The sequence below is a fragment of the Natrix helvetica genome (genome assembly GCF_964273705.1).
Source record: "Natrix helvetica genome assembly, chromosome: 1".
Classification (NCBI taxonomy): domain Eukaryota; kingdom Metazoa; phylum Chordata; class Lepidosauria; order Squamata; family Natricidae; genus Natrix; species Natrix helvetica.
Window position 1 is genome coordinate 255,756,047 of NC_138548.1, and position 23,480 is coordinate 255,779,526.

Below are 23,480 nucleotides of genomic sequence, written 5' to 3' on the forward strand. Positions count from 1 at the left end.
TGTTATTCTTTTTCATTTGGGGGGGGGGGGCTGCCTACAGTACCTTTATTACAACATTGAAACGACCATGCCTCAAAAGGTAGTTGACTTTCCCAATTATGAGCCTTTTCTGCCTAAACAAAGCAAGCATGAGCGATCTAGACTTTTTGTCCCATTATCTAAAAGGTTGAAGTTTATATGGAACTCACAGAAAATTGTTTTCGCCAAAATGAGAATATAACTTAGCACTTTCTCCCTTTGTAGCATTTTATGAGAATACATATGGGTTGTTCAATTGAGAATGAAGTGGTAAAATGCTCTGCACTCTGCACGTCCTCTTACAAAAAGAACTCTGTGAGCATTGCAGGAATGGAGGAGGCATGTTACATTTATGACATATGAAAGTGGTAACAAAGTATGTACTTTTAATTTGTTCCTGACAGATGCATAGTAAGGTTAGAAACTTCACTTCTCAATTCTGATGTTGGCTTTGTTCTTAAGTGTTAAAATGCAGTTATCAAGGTCACCTGGATGCACCAAATCTTGCTTGGGTCTTTAATAAGATTCTAGGTCTAGGATTTTGCCTCCAGAATGCACTAGATTTCAAATCTCCAGGTTTGGCCATGTTGACTTCTATTCTAGAAGTTGTCCTGGAAGACATTGGATTGTGCTGGCCTTCCCAAGATTGTAACTTTCAGAATCAGGAGTGAGTTATGGTTAGTTTCTTCCAAGTGGACTTTGCAAGAGGCTTGTGATTAGCTGCTGTAGTAAGTGGAATCATAGATTAGAAGGGGCATTTAGTCAGAACTGCAGGTATTTCAATTAATCGGGCTTTAAAATTTGCTCTTAAATATTTGTTTTTCCTCAGCCATCCAGACCAGACACATTTGCTTGTTTCTTTATACTTCCACCAACAGTACTGATACGTTAATTGAACATGTCCAGCCCTGCATCTTCTAGCTCAGTAATGGCTAACGTTTTTTGGCTCGGGTGCCGAAAGCATGCACAAATGATAGCGTGCGCGTGGCCACACCTATAATTCAATTCCCCCATGTGCCCCCTCGCATGCATGCATAACACATACACCCTGCTGGCCCGCCACTCCCACCCCTATTTCTGGTAGGCCCAGTAGGCTTGTTTTTCACCATTCCCAGGCTTCGGAGGCTTTCCTGAAGCCTGGAGAGAGCAAAAATGGCCTCCCCTGGCCCTCCGGAGCCCCATCAGGCACTGGACCTAGTTGTTTCTCCTTTTCCTCATCAGATACCTCTATACCTGAGGGCTGTTGACTCTCCATCTGAGGGCTGATGGATGGCCCAGGCTCTGCCTCTGTCTCTCTTTCTGACATTCCCTCTTCCCCCTCAGAGCTCTCAGGTTGCCTTGATGCCAACCCTGACTCCTACCCCTCCTCCTCATCTGATTCAGTCGTTGGAGGGGCTGGCGGTCGACAGGTCACAACAGGTAGCAACTTGCAAGAAATGCAAAACAAAACTCAACAAGTCAAAACAAAATTAACCAATAAATGTAAAAATATTTTTAGTGTCCACATCTGATGAAGCTCTTGCAGAAATGAGAAATGTTTATATTTACAGAATATAAATATATATAGTGACTAACCAAAATAATGTTCTGAAAGTGACAATTGATTTACATGGCAAATGTATTCCATCTGCCCAATAACCTGGTGTGTTACTCAAGGCAAGCATGAGACGTTTGAATGAATCACTGACATACATATGCTTAGCATTGCTTTTTCCAATGAGTCAATATAGGTATTGAGAGATGTGCATCTATCATTTAAGTTTTCCATATTTATTGTAAGAATTAAAAGTTCATTTTGATTTGCAGGTAAGTTGCACATTGCACACATGAGCACTGCAGGTGACCTAGGACAATGGCTCGTGTGCCCTCAGAGATGGCTCTGTGCGCCACCTGTGGCACGCATGCCATAGGTTCGCCACCATGGTTCTAGGTGTTTGTTTTTCATAAAGCTAACACTTGATTCCTTTATGACTTGCCTTAACCCTAACCCTCTTTCCATTATAACTATATAGTCACCAATTTTTTTAACTGTGCTGAGTGTGCACACCCCACAAAACAACCATTTTCCAGAAGACGAAACTAGGAAGAATGGTCCCTATGTCAGCTTTTCTTATCCTGCCAAGATGTGTTGTATTTTGTGTGTGTGAGGTATATTTCTAAATATACCTATGTGTAAATCTTTCAGTTAATTTAAAAAGCATCAATATTATATGTCATTGAGAATTAGAAAAATCAAAGGCAGAAGAAGCCTGTTTTTTTTCCATTTGTTGAGCATCATGTATACTATTTTTAAGAACTTGCACATATCTCCCTACTTTTCCTTCCTCCAAGTTTCCTATTTGATAGATCTTCCAACTCTGACTGTATCTAATGTCTAGCATTGCATAGTAGTTTGGAGATACTATAAGATAGCACTTCTTCACTGCCTGGTAATTGAATTTATTGTTATTGAAAATATACAGCCCTATAACATTGAGATGGAAGATCAACTATCTATGTTGAGGTTTCCTTCATTCAAAGCTTCTACAATGCCACCAACACTCTCACTCATGCCCTATGATTTGTGGGCTTTTCTTCTCATCACAGTGATAGCACTCATGAGAATCAGTCCATTTCTAACTGTTCTGCTGTCATAAAGAAATCATTGTTGACTAAAAAGCAGTTGGAAGCGCTATGTTCCACTTACTCTGTTACTTCCTTTCTGGAGTTGGCTTGCCTAATAAAGCTAGGGCTATTGGGTACAGCAGGACTCAGTTTTTTTTCTCTTGGATCATTTGTAGATGACACAAATTATCCAAGGGGAGATGTGTGAAAGTTTGTGTGAAGTAACATCAATATGTTGATTACTTAGCTATTTTCCAATAATTCTCACCTGTCAAAGAAAGGAACGGAGGAGAAAATTTGCTTGAAGAGAATGTGTGCAGTACAAGTACACATAAAATGCAAACAGTAAACCTCAGTTTAATTGACCTTTTCCAGGAAAAGGTTCATTAGGTCTGTCCATTAAAATATCCATTAAAACGGAATGTTAAATACACATTACATATTACACATTACATTTACATATTTTGATATAAATTGACACAAATTATGTCAATTATACTTATTCATATTGGTTTTGGAATAAAATGGTATTTTGTTTGGGAATGAAGCTCAAACATAGATTCTCTTGAATAAGAAGTCTATTAAGTGAGGCTCCATTAAACTAAGATGTCATTGTAGTAATTTTGATGCAAGATTGCTTTTTAAAAATACAAATTGATTTAGAAATGGAGGGATTGTGTCAAAAGCCAGGAAAATCGGGAGATTGGGGCAGTTCAAATGATTATAATGATTTATTGCAAGCTCAAGCTCTCTACAAGAATCTGAACTACTAACAGTCAAAAGAAATTAGCGGGAGTTAAGGAATTTAAGGCAAATGAGACCCGGATCTCTTGTGGGTAGGCAGGGATTTGTGACTGATGATGCATTTGACCCCTCCCTCAGGCTCAGCCTGGTTATCTCCTATAGATTGAATTTAAGCTAAGAGTATTTTAATATAAATGGAGAAATTAATTAATGTTGCAATACTGCATAAGTATTTGAAGTATGCTGGAAAACTCAGAAATTCTATTTCTAGACTCTGACTAGCAAAGCAGGCAGTGGACAGTAAATTCTTCATAGGGCTTCATTTCCCTTTTAGTTTGAAGGAATCCATCAGATCTGGATAATTGGATGCCCCAGTGATGGATCTAAGTGCTTTTAATTGGTCTAGATTAAGCCATCTTTTTAACAACGTCTGGATCATTGCCTTTCCAGAGTTATTCATTCGATGGTGACTGTACCATAAAGAGTCATAATTATTATAGTAAACCAGAATCAATTTCCTCTTGCTTCGATATGATCATAATTATGTAAGCATTGCCAAGAATGAGTCAAGCTATACTGCTGAGAGGAGAGAAGATGCCAATAACATATTATAATCACCTAGAGAAACATCCTTGACTAGAATATTGCTATATGTGTGTCTGTGTATGTATTCAATATAATATTAAAGGCTAACTTGTGAGGTCACATTACAAATAAAAATAGAAATAACTAAATAATAATTTAAAAATCACTATGTTGTGATTTTTAACACACTATGTGTGTTATATACTAGTACTGCTAATCAGTCTATCTACCTTGTTTGCCATGCTACTGAGAATTATGTTAAGTGTAATTTATTTTATTTATAAAATTTATTTGCCGCCATCTTACCATAGGGTAACTCTGGGTAGCTTACAAGTTCATATACAGTTAAAACATAAAAAGACATTAAAACCACATGGGGAGGGCAGCATGGAGTGGGCGGGGAGGTGGGATCTGTTATTACTCAGCCACCTCCATTGCACTGTCCCTCATCGGGGGCCCAAGCCAATTGACACAACCACATTTTTATGAAAAGATATGACGGTTGGGGCCAACCTCACATTGGGGGGCAAGATGTTCCAGAAGGCAGCAGCAAAGAAGGCCTTCTTCCTGGACTCTACCAGCCAGAATAATCAGGTTGATGGGACCGGCAGCGTACCTCCTCTGCCAGCACGAGTGGTGCAGGCCAATCCCACATGGGTGAGACGATCCCTCAAGTAATTCAATGTATCAGAGAAATAGTATATGGGAAACACTGATGTGATGGCAAATGTTAGGTTTGTACCAAGAATATCTCCTTTCAGTCCCTTCAGAATCCATTGTTGACAGAATCCATTGTTGGCTGGAAGATGGCTTTCTGTTTCATTTAGGTGCCACTGGAAATCTGCCTTCGCTTTTCTTGTTTCCTTTCTCCCTTTTTTCTTTTTACCATCAACCTGAGTTTAGTAGAATATGGGGTCTAAGTTAAAATCAGCTCTTCAGCTTTGTCAGCAAACAGAATGTTTCTTGTGTCCTATGAACATTCGGCAAGATCAGCCCATGAACGGTTCATTGCAGTGATCCAAATGGGAGGAGACAAAAGCATGAGTAACGGTGAGCAATACTTCCCCATCTGAAAAGGGCCATGTCTGGCATACAAGAGCGATGTACAAAGACACGCCCAGGCATAGTTACTCAAGCAGGAATTGAGTCCAAGAAGATTCTCCCCTCCAAATACAGGTAGTCCTCAACTTATGACCACAATTGAGACTGAAAATGTATGTTGCTAAGTGAAACATTTGCTAAGTGAGTTTGCCCCATTTTACGACTTTCCTTGCCACAGTTAAGAGGATCATTGCATTTATTAAGTTAGTAACATGGTTGTTATGTGAATCTGGCTTCCCCATTGCCCTTGCTTGCCATAAGGTCACAAAAGGGGACCCCAGGACACTGCAACTTTCATAAATATGAACCACATGCCAAGAATCTGAATTTTGATCACGTGACCCTGGGGATGCTGCAGTGGTCGCAAGTGTGAAAAACGGTCATAAATCACATTTTCAGCATCATAACTTTGAATGGGCACTAAATGAACTGTTGTAAGTCAAGGACATATACAGTACATATACACTACCCTCTGCTCAGTGAAGCATTGCCCCACGCTATTTAATATTCAATAACTCTGAAATGGGAGAGCTTCTGTTTCCAAAGTTATTCCATCTTGTCGGGATTAAGTCAAAGCAGGATCATTCCCACACAGACATTTGTAGTGTCTAGTTGCATTGGGATGTGAGAATGATTCTGGAAGATGAAGAAAAGAGTTGCTGCTGCCTAGAGAATGATCAGATAAAAAGGCAGAGAAAGAAACTTACAAAAAAAAATCCACCTTAATTTATCAGACAGTAAAAAGAGAAGGTGAGAAATTTGCACTTTCAGACTTGCAAGATTCTGTTAATGTAGTCTTTCAATAAAGTAGAATTAGCTCTTGTCATGATGCCTATCAGGTTTGGGTGACTGACCCTAATCACTGGAACAAAACAGTCAACCAGATCTTCTATTCAGCTCAAAGTTGACGTATATAACTGAACATCATGTACCTATTGATGGGAAGTTGATGGGTGATTTAATTGAAATACTTCATATAGTTAAATAAGAACAGTAGGGGTAGCAACCCCTGTGACACCCCACAATGAGGGGGGAGGGAGTTCTGCCCAACAAATCTGAGCAATTTTATCTACTAGATGTCCTTACAGTGACTCAGGAGATGCTCTTCCAGGTACTTGATGAACACTATTTAGAGAGATCTATGCATCAGATGCTCAGTCATGCGTTTGGGACAATATTCAGTACCCTCTTTCACAATGTTAGAACTCAAGGTCATCCATTAGGATCAAATACATGGAGATTCAACAAAGAAGGGAAAAATAGGTAAATGGTGGAATTGGCTACCAATAATTCTGGTAAATTCTGGTAATTTGGATGGTTTTAAAAGTGAACGTGAGAGGCTCAGAATCAAACTAAATAATATCGATGGCTGATACTATCTCTTGAATCATAAGTGGCATGCCTTAAATCTTTGTTGCTAGGAAGGGACCGGAAAGGGGAGCTGTCATCAGACATTCCATGCATACCAGTTTCCCAGCTCTATCCAGTTAATTTTATGTAATGCTGAATGCTAGACTAAATGTCTTGATCCAAAAGCTTACCTTCTCAGGTTGGAGAAGGGCATTTAACCTATCATTCTACAGCAACCAGAGAACATTACGTATAAACTTTGTGACATTTTGTTCTGAAATTTTGCTCATAAGAAAATTTGAAATGAGAAACCAAGTTACATTTGACATTTCCAGTAAGATAGCTTGCTTTTAGATAAGTAGCATGTGGCCTGTAGAAATAGCTCCCCGAAAATGTTTGTAAAAATGCTTCTTGTATAGGAAATTTAATCACTGCTAAGGTAATAACCACACACAGGTTTTTCCTCTGTGATAGAAAAGAATAAAGTGAGATTCTTTGCCCAAATATCCTGGAATCATCTTTTATTTTTTTTACTTCTCAATTCTAGGTATGTGGCAGGTTTCCTTTCAAAGCCGCCTCCTCCTTTTATTACACATCAGGGAAATTAGAATGTAATTTCCTTTCCTGGCATTGAAACATTTTTAGGTTTATTAGAGGGTGGCAGTGTTGTCATTCAGTGCTGTAACCTCCATCTGCCTGGGCATTACTGGAATGCTAATTGTGTTGGTTTGCTAAGCACAAAATCATAGCAAAGCAAAGCATGAAGATGCCTGAGATTGTGAAAGCAGTTGCCCAGTTTGACAAGCTGCAGATATCCAAATTCAATATAATCCACTCTTTCTTATATATAAGCAGTTTTATTAGGGAGGCTTTCCAGCCTCCATGTCTACAGGGAGATTCCCTAGGGCATGGTTTCCAGCCAGAGGCTATAGGCATAGACTGGACTTTTATTTTCCTCCAGTGCATCCTGTAAAAATTGAAATAATGTTTTGGGATGAGAAATAAAGAGGATTGTTATTGTTTAGCCCAGAGACGGTGGAGGAAATCTTACGTTTTGACCTAATTCATATTTGATTTGATATAACTTGAAGACTATAATGACAAATATTCTGACTTTTGTACACAAATGCATCATCGGAAAAAGTATATATTGTAGGGCTTTTTTGTTAGAACTTACCTCAACCTGAGTCTTTAACAAAATGCAATAGAAATGGATCAGGGGTGGGTTTCTGCTAGTTCTAACCTCTTCTGTAGAAGAGATTCCATAAATCTACTGAACCGGTTAGAAGAGGTTCCTCACAGGGCGTCTGCCCCGCCCCCTCGCTTGCTTCCCCCGCCTGTTTCATCACCACTCACAGGCAGTAGCTTGTGCATCGCAGCCTGCCTCCTAGGACCTCCCTCAACTTGCCTAGGAGGTGTGGCTGCCAGCAAAGCATGGGGGCATTCCAGGGCGTCCTCCCCCACTGGTTCCCCACCTCCCTTCCCAGAGAAGTTTTCCAAGGTGTGGTTTCAAAAGCAGCCTCCCATCCCTTGTGCCCGGCTCCCGCTGAGCTCCAGGAAGGAGGAGAAGAGCCTTTGGGGAGTGAGGAGGGGAAGGAGGCACGTGCGTGGGGCTGTGCCAGCTGGGCAACCGGCGCTAAGAAATGCCGGCGCTAAGAAAGGGAGACTGCGGAGTCGCCTTTCAGGGATGCCGAAGTGGCAGGAAATCAGTACCGCCATCAGAGTCTAAAGCTTTCAGCGGCTCCAGACAGATGAGGCAGGGAACGGAGACCCAGGCAGTTTCCTTTGCTCCCCTTGCAAGGGAGAAGTAGGCATCGTTTTTGCATTCCTGCCTCCACTGGACTTCACACTCTTCTCTGTGTGCTCCTCATGACCTCAATAGACATCCAGAAGCAGTGGGGGCTATCGGGCTGGAAGTCCAGGCCCCATTATCCCTGAAAGCCACTTCTGGACATTACTGCAGTCGCGAGGAGCGCGCAGAGAAGAGCGTGAAGTCCAGCAGAGGCAGGAAGATTTTTGGCGCTCCCCAGTCACTTCCCAGAGCGCTGAGAACTTTCCTACCTCTGCTGGACTTCACGCTCTTCTCCACGTCTCCCGGCGAGCGAGCAAGCAAGGATCAGGCTGCCTAATCCTCTATCGCTCGCTTGCTCTTTCGCCCACCTGGCCCACTTTGGCTACCTCCGTCCGTCCGCGCCCTGCAGCTGCAGCGACATCATCAAGATGAAGAGCAAGAGGGAAGAGCCTGGCCAGGAGAGGGGCCCGCTGCTGTTTAGGCAGAGCTCCGAGGCCCCTTTGCTTCCAAGCCACTTCGTCTTGACGATGTCACCGCAGCTGCCGGGCGAAAATGGACGTAGGTAGCCAGAGTGGCGCCGAGGCAATCCGGGCGGGCGAAACATTGAGCGAGCGATGGAGGGTCAGGCAGACTTTGAATTGTTGTTCTCTCTCTAATTATTCAATTTAACTGTACCTTTCACTGCCACTTTTGACTTGGAAAAATCACTTCCAGCTGCATTTGAGGCTTTGCACACATATTAAGCAGAATCAGTTTTAGTAACTGCTTGGATCTCTAAGAGAACTGTTCCATTTGCCAACCTGAAGCTGCATTTATCAGAGGATCTAAGCCAGTGTTTCTCAACCTTGGCAACTTGAAGATGTCTGGATTTCAACTCCCAGAATTTTCCAGCCAGCATGGGGAATTCTGGGAGTTGAAGTCCAGACATCTTCAAGTTGCCAAGGTTGAGAAACACTGATCTAAGATCTCTCACAGCTTTGAGCCACTGGATCTTAATGGACTGTGATCCAACTTCTTCTGCTGTAATAACAACTACAGCTTAGCAGAAACATATTTCATTTATGTACTCTGTTTCCTGAAAATAAGACTACCCCAGATAATAAGCCCAATTGGGCTTTTGAGCGCATGAGCTAAAATAAGTCATCCCTCAAAAATAAGCCCCCCCTCAAAATATTGCAACACAGCAGCAACCATGAGGTGACCATGCTCACCACCTCCTGCACCTCAAAAATAATAAGACCTCCCCGAAAATAAGGCCAAGCGCTTATTTCAGGGGTCAAAAGAAAATAAGACCCTGTCTTATTTTCGGGGAAACACAATAACCATTCATAAATCTTGGAGGTGGGGGTGGATGACAGCTTCATCCTATAAATGTTGCAGTAATTAGTTAAAATTAAAGAGTAAGTTCAAGCAAGAACTGACCTGGATTGTAACTTCAGGTAGTGTGCCAATTAATCTCTGAAACTCTTCGCTTAATTTATGATGTTACCAGCAGTGCAGGCTATAGTTTCAGATTGCTTCCTTTGGGAATGATAGGCTGCCTCTTTGCCACTGCCCATTATAGAGCCCAATATTTTTTCTGTGTGAAGATTACAGGATATGACTGCATGGAGAAAAATCCATGTAGTATTTTCTTGATTTTTAGATGTTTCTAACAATGTGGCTAGTCACTGGTAATTGGGCAACATATAAATTTAAAGAATAAATAAATATACAGGGTTGAAAACGCAAAAGAACTCTTCCAACTGGAAATCAAACTACAGCTGCTTCTCCTGAACGAACCACAACTATAGTAATACTACTGGAGATAGTTTGTATCCACTGGAGGCATTCACCACGATAGCTCATTGGCCTTGGGTGGATATGTTCATTAGGGTACAGGTAGTCCTTGATTTACAAGAGTTTGTTTAGTGACTGTTCAAAGTTACAATGGCACTGAAAAAAAGTGAGGTTTTTCACACACATGACTGTTGCAGCATCCCCCATGGAATTACATTAGGATGCGTCTTCATATTTATGACAGTTGCAGTGTTCCATGGTCATGTGACCATCTTTTGAGGCCTTCTGACAAAGAAAGTCAATGGGAAAGCCAGATCCACTGAATAACCATGTTAGTAATTTAACAACGGCAGTCATTCAGTTAACAAATGCGGCAAGCAACGTCATAGAATGGGACAAAGCTCACTTAACAAATTTCTCACTTAAAAACATAAATTCTGGGCTCAATTGTGGTCGTAAGTTGAGGACCACCTGTATCTTCAATGAGAATCCATTTATCAGGCCCCACCCATCTCCCTTCCTTTTCCCATTACTATTCTTCAATTGTTTATGGATAGAAATGAGCCCTGTCCCTCATCTGTAACACTGAAGAACAGAACAGTCTTTGTGTCTCTTTGAGCCCTTGTAAAGATGAATATGCTTGTCGAAGTTTACAAAAATAAGATGAAAAGATAGTTGATAGGTTGTAATAAAAAAAATTGATTAAACAAGAATGAAGACAGGAAAAGATTGATTGCAGGGAGATAGGTTTGATGGAGAAATGAGCCCAGTCCTTGTCCTAAGAACCCAGCCTTCAACATAGATGACTGTTCATGGATAGGAACAGTGCACCCATTCTGGTTATCCCATTGGACCCACTGCAGGGTTGGGATAAGAGACATTGTTCTGCAATGGTTCTATGCAGTCCTCAGTGGATGATTCCAGTATATGAGAGAGGAGGAGATGTTGGCTGTTTTCCCTTGATATATAGCAGTGATGGCTAACCTTTTTGTCCTCGCATGCCGAAGGCCTGCGCGCATGTGTGACAGCATGCAGGTGCGGACCCACACCCATAATGCAATGCATGTGTGATACCCCCTACGCCCTGCCCCTTGTGTATGCACGTGTGACCCCCTGTGCTCCCCGCCCACCCACGCTTGCGTACACGACCCCCCACGCGCACCCCATTTAGGCCTAGCAGGCATCTCTGAAGCCTCCTGGGACAAAAACAGTCTGCAGGGTTTTTTTTCCTCTGCCCCACACTCCCCCCACCCCCACATATGCGTGCGCGCCCCTGCCCCCAAGCATGCATAGGCTTTTCCTGCATGCATGGCAGAGACCTAAAAATCAACTGGGCGGCGGGAGGCGCGCACACATGCATGGTGGAACTGAGCTGGGCGATGGCTCATGTGCCCGTAGAGAAGGCTCCACATGCCACCTGTGGTATATGTGCCATAGGTTCGCCATCATGGATATATAGGATGCTCAGGGATTGGTCCCCTGCTTCTTAATATTTCCCTGACGTCACTGAAATACCTTTTTGATGACCTGGGGTTTAATATGATGAAGAAAGTCAACTCTACTTTGTCATGCGGTATCTGGAAGTTGTAAGGATCTGAGTAGTGGAGAACAGACCAAAGATAAATCTTAGTAAGTCAAAATTGATAACATCAGAATTCTTTGTCACCACCAGAATATTGTTTGACAAATAAACACTATAGATCAGGAAGCATATTCATGATTCGGATATCTTTCCGGATTCATGGCTCTTCCTGGGATGCCAGGTTGAAATTATCACCAGGTGGGTCTATCTCCAGCTTTTGCTAGTTGTGACATTATCTGGGCAGCAGGAACTGGCCACAGTAAGCCAAGCCCTCATCAGTAAATGTTAAGACTACTTCAATGTGTCATATTGGGAATTGTACTTCTGACTGCTGCTCACAAGCTAGAATTGGTTCAAAATGCAGTGGCCCATGTACATTCAGGCTCCTAGCATTTGGAACTTGTAATACTGATTTTGTAGACTGCTGGCTGCTTTTCAACACAACTTAAAGTGCTGGCTGTGACCTATAAAGCCTTTGTCACAATCAATTACATTGCTTAGGAAGAAACTGTTAAACAGCCTTCAATTCTAGGAGGATTGGAGGTCTGAAGTGAGGGTGGCCCTGGTTTTCTATGGCAGTAACGAACTGTAGAACAGCCTCCCCATGGAAATCAAGCTAGCCCTTTTTTTTCTGATATTTCAGAAATTGTTGAATAAGACATTGTTTCATCTTTATTTTAAGTTTTCTTGTTTCTTTATGGTTTTGTCTATTGTTTTTATTGTTATCCATGAAGCTTGTTTGGCTTGCATATTGGAATGGATATTTTGACTGGTCTTTTTATGTTACATATAAGTCACCAAGGGGTTCTGATTTTAGAGGGATAGAAATCTGAATTAATAAATGAGGGGAAAATGGTTCAATTTTCATATCTTTTTCTCTATATGCTCATATAGATTACATTAAGAAATGTATCAAGCTGAATCAGCCCCTTATAGTGTTTTGGTGTGTGTTTTCCTTCCGTAGCTTTATAGTTTAGTTTTTTTTAAACCCACTATTTTCATATAATTCAGTTTTTCATTGAAAAAGATAGATAGAATTTTTAAAACATCCTTCACTCAGTTATTTTAAGAGCATGATCTTTTTTTTCCAAGAAAGTAGATTGTGTAAAAATTATGCTTTTAAAATACAATAAATACTGTATAATGTTCATGTCTCATAAAGCTGCACTTTAAAAAAAACTGGAAACATGGTCATAAATATGAGTCCATTACTTTTGTAATAACTACATTGATATATTGATTACATGCCTCAGTGGTTATCACAGTAGTCAGTTTCTACCTTATACTGAAACAAGGGATGCTGGTAGAATTCAATGATCCAGAAACTTTCTAATTCATTAAATCTCTCCAATTCATTTTGCACACTTCTCATATAGGACTCAGTGTTTTAGATATTTTTCATCTTAAAAACCTATTTTTCAGTTGGTTCTATTTTTTTTTAATAGTTAAAATTGGCTTCCTCCCTAGAATAATGATAGCTAGCAACCAATGGCTTTTGGTGGTGGGAGAGAAGGGGATAAAAAGTACTTTTGAATTTGGCAAACATTAATATATCACACTTCTATTTGAAGAAAGTATGCCTACTCATCCCAGCTGTTAGAGAGAAAATTGCCATAAGGTGTTTAGAAAGCTTTCAGTGGGGTTATGGATCTTTATTCAAGCAAAAGTATGAATTCTTCAGATTTTTCAATTAACCATAAAGCTTAATTTGTTGTAATAGCTTGAGAAGGAAGATCTCTGTTGGGAAATTATAAGTAGTGATCTAGAAATAAAGAATAAAGGAGGTTTTTTATTTATTATTACTAAAAAGATATGAGAAACCCTGACAGACAGGAAAAAGAATATTTAAATTACCTATACCCAACTTGACTTGCAGTGATGGTTTTATTATTTAAATTAGATATATCAAGTATTACTTTTTTTTCAACATTGTTGTCCCAACACATCAAGGTACTAAGCTGGAGAATGGAAAACATGAACTAGAGACAGAGCAATAGATTATTTTATTAATGTTGCACACTGAAAGATGCATATATTTAGGGCTTTTTATATGAGAAAAGCTAAATGTTGGCTTGTATATGAGAAAAGCTAAATGTTAAAACTTCATGGTTTTAAAATCAATACATAAATATACAGTTTCTTTCACCAGAAACCAATTTACCCAAACATTTGCCCACATAAATTAAAGATTTTCTACTTTAAAAAGTAGTCATGTTGACTTAGATATAAATATTGAATATAGTTATGGAATAATATATCCCAGTGACTATTAACCATGATACCTAGGAATGTACAGAGATATGTTGAGAATTTCTAAATCTGGCACCAGTTCTTCACTTTGGAATCATTCAAGGATATTTGCCTGGCTATATTAAAAGACAGATTGCTGGAGTAAATTAGGGATTGTTGATTCAATCTACCAAATAATTATTTTTGTTCAAGCAAAAGATAAAAATTTAATCAGTAGTCTTATTTTTATTGAATCAAAAAAATAGTAATATTTAAAATGACTCGATATACTCAGACAAACATCACAATTTAAATCAGAACACATTGCAGTTGGAATTTATCATCCAATTTTGTCTTTGAATTTGAACTTGAAAGTGATATTTGATCTGCAAAATTAACATTCAGATATTACTTTTGAAGAATGATAGTCATGTAACAGCAAAAGCACTCTTTTTTAATGTCCACATGTTCCTTTAAAATACAATGTCCTATATGTTTATTCAGTTCAAATGTCTTTAAGGGCCAGATTTCCAGATTAATGTTAAAAATTGAACTGCTTTAGCAATACATGCACAAGTACCAATTTATTTATTTAAAACATTTATATAGCCAGCCATCTGGGTGGCTGCCAGTCAATGTCTTAAAGTCTTAATATGCAGAAGAGTTTATGCAACTATATTTCTTTAGAATAACCCTGTGGTTTATATCCGTTTGATTCTGAAGGCAGACAAAGGAAAAATAGTATGAAGTCAGGAACAGCAAATTAGAATTCCTTTGATCCTAGGATGAGAAAGCAAATCTGACTAAGAAGCCTACAGGTCTGCAGGGAGAAGAAAGGATGAATAACTTTTTGACCCGTTCTGATATATTAATATGAGGAGACATTCTTTCCTATAAGGCAGTCCCTACCTTTTGATTAAAATTTCTAATAAATTGAGTGCCCTTTTGACAACTGGCAAAATCTTGCTTTAAGTCTCTCTGCAAATTCTATTCCCAAAATCTATAAAATGTGTGCACTTCTCATAGAAAAATGGAGCTGGTGTGTTTGGATTTGAGTATTGAGTATTGGAGGCCACACTCTAGGATATGCATTTATAGAAGATGATCAGAATAAGGATGCAGAGTCTGAAAACCTAGATATTCTAAGATATGGTTGAAAGTGCTGAATGTGTTGAGGCTTGAGGAAAAAAAGAGTGAAGAAAAAGTCTGAGAATTGTTTACAGAAAGATGAAGGCAAGATCCAGTGGGGTAGAACAACAATAATTTGTGGGAATTACAGAAATGACTCCATATGAATATTAGGGGGGGGGGACTTCGTACTGATTAGAATTCCTAAATATTAAGGGAAATTCATAGAACTATTCGTTATTGTAAAAGTCTAGAAGTTGAGATTCTAGAACAGGGGTGTCAAACTCAAGGCCCGTGGGCTGGATTCAGCCCATGGGGTGCTTAAATTTGGCCTGTGGGGCCAGCCTGGAACTAGCAAATGACTGGCCCGCGGTATCTCTGGCTGCCAAACAGGGCACAAGAGATGCACAGGCCCCCATATGCCCCATTTTCAGCCTGGATGGTCTCCTGCAGCACTCTGCCAGCCAAAATGGGGTCCAAGGGGGTTCATTTCAGCTATAGTTTTGTGAAGGTCAAGAAAGATAAGGGTAAGTAGATCAGTAAGCAGTAAGTGTTATGTCTAAAAGTTTGATTTTCACTTGCTATAGGATATATGATATAGGTTGCAGTTAGCCTTAGTCTTAGGCTACTAGCAGTGTCACCAAGCAATAGGATGGTTTTCTCTTATTTTGTACAATGGTCTCTGTTCTAATCAGCCTTGAAAGTTGTGCTCTTCTTTAGTTTTGTCCAGGTTTCTAAGTTTCAAATTTCACTTTTAAAGTGCGACAAACTATTCATCGTGTTATCTTGAATTACTATGCTTTCTTTTTGTTTTAGGGCTGAGAAAACAGAAGTTCTGAATGAAGATCTTTTGCAGGTACTATGCTGTTTTTTCCCCCTGATACCTTATGCTTGCCATTGTTTGATACTTAAATTTGCCACGCATGAAATAAAAAAAACAGTCTTTCTGATAGAATTTACTGGGACCAAGAATGACAAAGGTTTCGGGAATAAAGTTGATGTGTTAAGGGAAAGATCTCTATTTTTTAAAGAAGACTCTACTGTTACATATTTGAACTTTATTTTAGTTAGAAAGCGATTAAGTAGAAAATATTAAATTACATTTTTTAAAAAAAACATGTTCTGCTAATATTCACATTTACTCACATTTCATCTTTCTACTGATAGTGAATACTATTTTCAAGAAGGGTTAACTCCAGAGCAGACTCACTGAATGTTGCTGAATTCTGTGATACTCTGTGTTTAAATGTCTGAAATATGTCCCTAATCAAGATAAAGGTTTCTGTGTCAGGATCAATTATATTCAATCATTGGGAAGATATATGAAACTATATTAAGCTTCTAACATGATCCTAGTCTCTAGAGCTGCCTTTCCAAGTATGGTAGCCTCCAAATGTTTTGGAATTGATCTTCCATCAGCTCCAACCAGCTTGGCTAATGGCCATGCTGGCTGAGATTATACTGTATGTGTTCATGTCCAAAGCTTTTGAGGGAAAGTTACTTCAAAAAAACAGTCCCTTCCAAATATTAGGTACTCATGTGTAGGCTGGGTCACACATAATAAATGCAATCAAGTCCATTATATTTTTGTCTCTTGGACATCTGTGATTCCTGCCATTGTGATAGTTACTTGTGTATGTTCTGCCTAGGCCTTATGTTCCTATTCAGAGATTCTAAATATAAAACAGATGGTCAGTAGGAACAACTTGAGGATATGTAACTGGCCTGGCTTTTATTTAACGAGTTGTACAATTGACCTAAGTCTAATGTTTATGTCTGCATTATCTAGGTTAGCTTTCCACAAAAGCCTGCTTATATTTCAATGCACTGGCCCTCTGCCCTGTCAAATACTTTTAAGTGTACACCTGCCTGACTCATTGAACACTTGGGAACTAAGACATGATAACTGTCTTTCAGGTTTACTTACTTACGTATCTCCTACCTACCTATTTTTTTATTTATGGAAGTTATACAGTCATTTTATACCCTAAAAGAAGTCTATACAGCAAAACCAATCATGCAATACAATTAAAACAAAAACAAAATAGCCACTGAAATGGCAGATGAAAAGCAACCATTAAAAGAGAAACTAACGTGCAGTAGCCATATGCAATTTTTTAGAATTATTTTGAACATGGGCAGGTGTATCTTGATGCAAACTCCCTCTGTGTGTACGTGTGTGTGTGTGTTCTCCAGAGGACAGGTTCTGCTTCCCAGGTTCCATCATGTGATACTACTTAATGGATGGGACCTGAAGTATCATAATGCTGCCTAATCATGTAGGTTAGGTAGCTAGTCTCTGAAGATAACCATTAGCAAATTCTCATTGTAGTTCCTTCCACCTCCATAGTTATTTAATGAGATTTGTCATAGTATGTAATTCTTGTCAAACCATACTTTCTTAGCTAATTCACCAAGGGACCTGAAAAATCATTATTACTCTAATTAGATTTTAGAATTGTTTTTAGTACATAATCTACTCAAGATATGAAGCATTGACTCTTATTTTAGAAATATAATTTAAGAAATATAATTCAGTAAGATATGTGAAAATACAAAGTTCACATACATCAAATGACTTCATCCCTTTGAATGTTACTTACATTTGATCTTCCATCATACTTGACAAAATATACATCTAATTATACTGATATTTATGTTTGAGTACAAAATGTAAAGTGAAAAATTGCCTTAACATTCTTGGTTTTCCAAAGTCTAGTCCTGATTCTAACTTTCATTAACCCCAAACCAGATTCACTTCTCCCCAGGATTTATCTACTGCCCTTGAACACTCATAAATCGTTCTATAACTTACTTTTTATGACTCTGTTCATTCTCTCTTAGGTTAGTACACATTTATTTAGGCTAATAAGGTTTAAATTATATTTTAAGACAATTTAATTAAAATGAATGCTAAAATAATTGTCACTTTGTTTCCTGTTAAATTAGTTTACTAACTGTAATAATTCATATATTATTGGGATACAAAAAGCACTATTCATGCTAAGTGCTACAATTCATGCAAAATCACAGTTGTTTTAATGTAAGATTCTTGGTTTTATCAATAAATCAACATGGAAAATAACTATTGCAGTCACTGCTTGTTTGTTGATACTAGTCTTGTCAGTATTTTTCCTTCTTAAAAAACTGATCTTTCCTTGTACCTCTATAGATTAATCAGGTGGTTGGGTCAATTACAGCAACAAACAAAGAATAAGCTAAGAAATTAGAAAGAAACCACGTATGCCTACTTTTGCTCATCTGCTGTAATCAGTAAATTACAAATTCCACTTGACTTCTTTAAATCAGGATGTATCCAGTCATGCAAACCACATTATGGCCCAACATAATACTAGGTCTAAGCATTAAAGTTATATTTGTGTTAAGGAGTAATGGGATATGTTCTCTCATTTTGCACGGTTCAGCATACTATAAAAAAAAGACCGTTTCAGAAAGCAAATTGTAACTGAATTATGAAAATGTGTGTAAAGGTTGGTCATGGATTTACTTTGAGGAGCAGTTTACCTTGAGGAGGAAGATTTACCATGAGGAGAGTTGCATGCTGGGAAATAAGGATGCATTTTTCTGATGTGATATCTGAGCTGTCCATCCACAGGTGGAGAAGCGTTTGGAGCTGGTGAAGCAGGTCTCCCATAGCACGCACAAGAAGCTGACGGCATGTCTTCAGGGGCAGCAAGGATCAGATTCTGATAAGCGCTCGGTGAGAGATCCTGACATCCACTGTATCAGGGAATAGGACTCTTTTACCCCGAAAAGAGAAAGCAGTGGAATTAAGATGCAAATACCCCTTCAAGGGGCTTTCCACTTTCATGTACTGTATATGAATGAATTCTCCAAGAATATGGTGGGAAGTGAATGGTTCAAAATACTGATTATGTGGAAGTAGAACTGTTTTCTGAATGAGAGATGAAAAGGCTGGGATATCATTGGTTCTTTTTTATTAAAAAAAATCATACAACAGTTGCTTTTGTTGCAGAAGAAATTGCCTTTGACGTCACTTGCTCAGTGCTTGATGGAGGGTTCAGCTATCCTAGGAGATGACTGCCTGCTTGGGTAAGATTCCAGTCCAGTGTCTGCGGAACAGCTACCACTCTGGGAAGGGAGAAGCTAGGAAGGTGTTTTCCGGAGGAATTTTGCAGGATTAGCCAGGATTGGGTATTGTGATGTCCAATTGGTCTCGAGACAGAGTTAATTTGAAGCCACGCCTCTGTGCTCTTTGCTTCTGGTTCCCAGTTTCAACTCTGTCTGGCTGAAGAAAGACAGGTTGCTTTTGGTTCCTGATTCTTCCAAAAACAATCCAGTGCCATCCTGCAAATTCTTTCTCGCTGCCTTCTTCCCCTTGCCTTCATCTGACACCTGGAAGCCTCCCCTTAGTGTGGCTCACTCCCGGCTACCGGTAAGGGATTTAAAAGTTGCTTCTTGGGGCTTTAGAGGCAGGATGCCATTACGGTGGCCATTTTGGGACCTCAATTCCTGCGGGCCACATGGGCTGGGGCAGAGGCTACTATGAAGCCTCATTTTCATCCCTGCCTTCCTGGGTGGCCAGCCTCTCTGCAGCGGCGGCAGCAGCAAGGCCCTGCAGGCCCAGATCAACGCCAGGACACCCAGAGCGGCGCAGGACAGCGAGGACTGCATGGCACGCCGCATGGTGTTGCCGGCGGCTGTGCGGCTTGCAAATGGGGCAAGAAAGGTCTACCAGTGAGTGATTGGAAGAAGCTGTTTTTTGGTCCTGCTGTTTCTGGTGGCTGAGCCTGGTGGAGCCCTGACTTGGTGCCATGGCAGATTCAGAGGAGAGGCCAGATTCCCCCCCCCCCCCATTGTACCCTGGGGAGGGGACCTCCAGTGCGGCCCGAGTGAGGCCCACAGCCTCTGTGAGACTCCGAAAAACTGCAGCAGCTGGAAAATCCTCCAAGGCCTTGCAGAAGGATGAGGAAAGGAGGCACAGGGCCCTGGAAAAGCAGGTGTCCAAGGCTGAACAGAGCCCTTGTTCTTCCTTGAGGCCTAGTTCTTCCTTGAGTTCTAGATCTCCCATTAGATCCAGGTCTAGGTCTCCTCACAGGGGATTCCCCAGTGTATCTCAGGGACATTTCACCTCCCCCCCCCCACTCTCCATGGTGGAACAGGGCCCCTATCTAAGGGATTCTTTTCAGTGCAAGGGGGATAGTCCCATCAGGCCACATTGGCTCCACGGTCTGAAAGCTGTGCACAAGAGGAGGAGGAGGAGGATTCTTTCGTTAGAGACATGGAGCAGCTTCCAGCAAGCATTCAGAGGTTTATCTCCTCTGCAATTTCACATGGAATTTCTGCTGGGTTACAGAAGGGCTCTGTGCGACCCACAATGGTGGCAAAGGTCCCTGAGGGGGTGCCACTGCTCAGGCCAGGCCGAGGCCTTCCCCCTTGGAGGTGCGCTGGCCTGTTTTTCCTTCTAGCGAGGGTTCCATGGCGGGGGATCAGGTTCAGAGAGATGTAGATATGTCTGATGATGAGGATCCCTCAAAACCTGAGGCACCAGCATTCTCTGGTCTGTTTCCTCTGGATTTGTTCAAGTCACTGTTGCACAAAGCCAGGGCCACAGTGCAACTGGGTGAGGGTGCCAAAGAGGGTGGTCCGGAGAAAAAGCTGGAGGATCGAGTTTACTCAGAGCCTCCTCCAGCGAAGGAAGACATCCCTGCCCCTAAGTTGTTCCTAGAGGTAGTTAAAAAGCAGTGGTAAAAGCCAGGAACATTTCCCAACCCCAGCAGCAGTGATAGGAGGTTCTTTAACATGGAACCTAGTTTCTCTGAGGCATTGCAGGTGCCCACAGTGGCCCTTCCAGTAGTGGCATTGGTGTCCACGTCAACGGTGGTGTCTGGTGATGTGGCTGATTACTTGAAGGACGAGGACAAGAAGACAGAGCTGACCCTTCATAAAACATTCCAGTCTTTCATGTGGGCCATTAAGGCAGCTGCCTCTGCATCGTTCTTCAGCCACACGGCTATCCTTTGGCTACAACAGATGCAGGAAAGGATTCCACCTGAGGAGGTGCATACTCATCAAGATCTCAACAAGCTGGTTGCTGTTGCACAATTCTCTGTGGACGCCACTCTGCATGCCATGAAGTATGCCTCACGGACAATGGCGGCCTCGGTGACCTCCCGACGTCTCCTGTGGTTGACAAGCGGAGAACAAGGCAAAGGGCCCCTGGCATCATCACCTTATTCCGGGGGATCCCTTTTCAGTACCCCGTTGGACCCAATCTCATTGAGGACAAGAATAAAAAGAAGGTCATTCCTATGCCTGCAAAGGGGAAGCAGTCCTATCATCAGTCAGATCAGGAGGCGCAGCACAGCAGGTATTTTCCGAGATCAGATAGGCAGTCAGATAGGCACTACACCAGGGATAGGCCTAAGTTCCAACCCCAGGGGAAGAGGCCGTTTTGGGGGGGAGGTGGCCGTCCCTACCGCCGGGGCAGATAGGTCAATAGCGACCCAACCCATAGGCAGCAGACTGTTTCTGTTTGATGATGCCTGGGCTGAGATTATCACTGATGCCTGGATTCTGAATATCATCAGGTTTGGCCTGCGCCTAGAGTTTCTCTCCATTCTGCCAAACCATTTTCAGATGTTTTCGGTCGCCAAGAGTAAAGACAAAGGCTCTCTCATGAGGCAGGCGATCCGACACCTCCTAGAGATTAGGGTGTGGAACTGGTTCCACCGGACCAAGTGGGGTCAGGTTTCTATTCCAACCTCTTTGTCGTTCCGAAGAGTTCGGGGGGAAGGAGGGCGATTCTGGATCTTAAACTGCTAAATTTTTACTTAGTCTATAAAAGATTCAAGATGGCATCGCTTAAATCCATCTTGGCGGGGGTCAGGCACAATGACTTCATGGCCTCCATCGACCTGATGGAGGCTTACCTCCATATCCTCGTTTTCCCTGGCCATCATAAGTATCTCATTCTCCTATTTAGGTAGCCACTACCAGTATAGGGCCCTACCGTTTGGCTTACCGTCGGCGCCGTGGACCTTCACCACTGGCCACAGTGGTGGCTTACCTCCATGAGTGCTCTGTCAGGCTCCAGTGCTATCTCAATGACATCTTAGTCCAAGCAGCAGTGTTTAAGCGGGTGAGGGGGTATATTTCGTTGGTGGTTTCCACACTGCAGCAGTTAGGTTTTTCAGTTAACCTAGATAAGAGTTCCCTTGTTCCCGCCACCAGGATTCCTCACCTGGGGACCATCATAGACTCTAAGCTAGGGAAGGTGTTCCTGTCCCACGACCGTAAAGTTAGTTTGTTAGCCTTAGTTAGACAAGTTAGAAGTCAACATTTTGTTCCTGTAGTAGTGCTCTCCAGCTTGCTGGGGAAATTCATTTCTTGCATAGACATGGTCTCTTGGGCTAGTCTACCCGCGAGGCCGCTCCAGTGGCATCTTCTGCCACATCAGAGGTCAAACTCCAGCAATTCCAAGGAAAAGATTCCAGTGACACCACATGTGCAACTGTCATTGAAGTGGTGGCACTCCCCAGCGCCACACAAGGGCTGTGAGTTCAGGGAGCCGGAGTGCCTCATCCTAACAATGGACGCCAGCTTGTACAGGTGGGGAGCTCTCTTGGAGTCCCGGATGGTGCAGGGGCGTTGGACCTGGTTGGACCTCCAACACAATATAAATTGTCTGGAACTGCGAGCGATTAACTTGGCATTGCAGCACTTCGAGGACCTTGTTCAGGATCGAGACGTCTTGGTGCTGACTGACAATGTGGCAGCGAAGGCCCACGTCAACCGACATGGCGGCACACACTCCAGGGCTCTTCGAACCGAGGCGATGGCACGGCGCCTGTGCGGAGAGGCATCTTCGATCGCTCTGGTTGGAGCACATCACAGGAGTGGATAACCATCAAGCCGACTGGCTCAGTCGGGCCACAGTTGACTACGAGGAGTGGAGCCTTTCTCTGAAAGGCCATCAGGTTCGGCCATCCGGAGGTTGACCTGTTTGCCATACTGCACAACGCTCAGGTGGATCGGTTCTTCTCTCGGTTCCTGGCTCGGGGGATGGCGGGAGACGACGCGCTCCTCCAGGTCAGATCTTTGTACATTCCACAATAATCGAGTCGTCCTGTGACTGGATTCGACTTTTGTTTCCAAGGTTAACTCCCTTTTCCACAGGTCACAGGAGGTGGTATTACCAGATTTTTGTCCGGACCCGTCTCATGATAGGGAGTGTCTTTGGCACTGGCTGGATGTCAGGCATGCCTTGCGCATTTACCTTAGGCGCTCTTCGTTTCCTTTTATCCGTCTTCCCTGGAGAAGAGGGTGTTCTCCTCGGCTATAGGGAGGTGGATAAAGCTGGCCATCGCATTGGCCTATGAGGTTCAGCACCTTCCGGTGCCCCAGAAGTGCGGCTACCTTGGCGGCCACACAGGCGCCTATCATGGAGATTTGCAGGGCAGCTATATGGGCGTCCCCGTCTCCCTTCATCAGGCACTACAGCTTAGACGCATTTGCATTGGCTGATGCGGCATTTGGTCATAGGGTGTTACAACAGGTGGTAGCACATGAGGGGCCCAGGACCAA

The 23,480-nt window shown here is 41.9% G+C and overlaps 1 protein-coding gene across 10 annotated transcripts in view; it reads left to right on the plus strand.

Annotated features, from left to right (window-relative positions):
• Positions 1-23,480, plus strand: part of ARHGAP44 (Rho GTPase activating protein 44) — a 120,921-nt gene that overhangs the window by 58,376 nt on the left and 39,065 nt on the right. For 9 of the 10 annotated variants that reach the window (XM_081965589.1, XM_081965592.1, XM_081965594.1 and 6 more), the window contains exons 2-4: positions 15,729-15,768; positions 18,529-18,633; positions 18,910-18,986. In XM_081965589.1, the coding sequence (XP_081821715.1) occupies positions 15,729-15,768; positions 18,529-18,633; positions 18,910-18,986 (222 nt within the window). The remainder of the gene's footprint in view (positions 1-15,728; positions 15,769-18,528; positions 18,634-18,909; positions 18,987-23,480) is intronic. The other variant, XM_081965591.1, reaches the window with a different exon arrangement.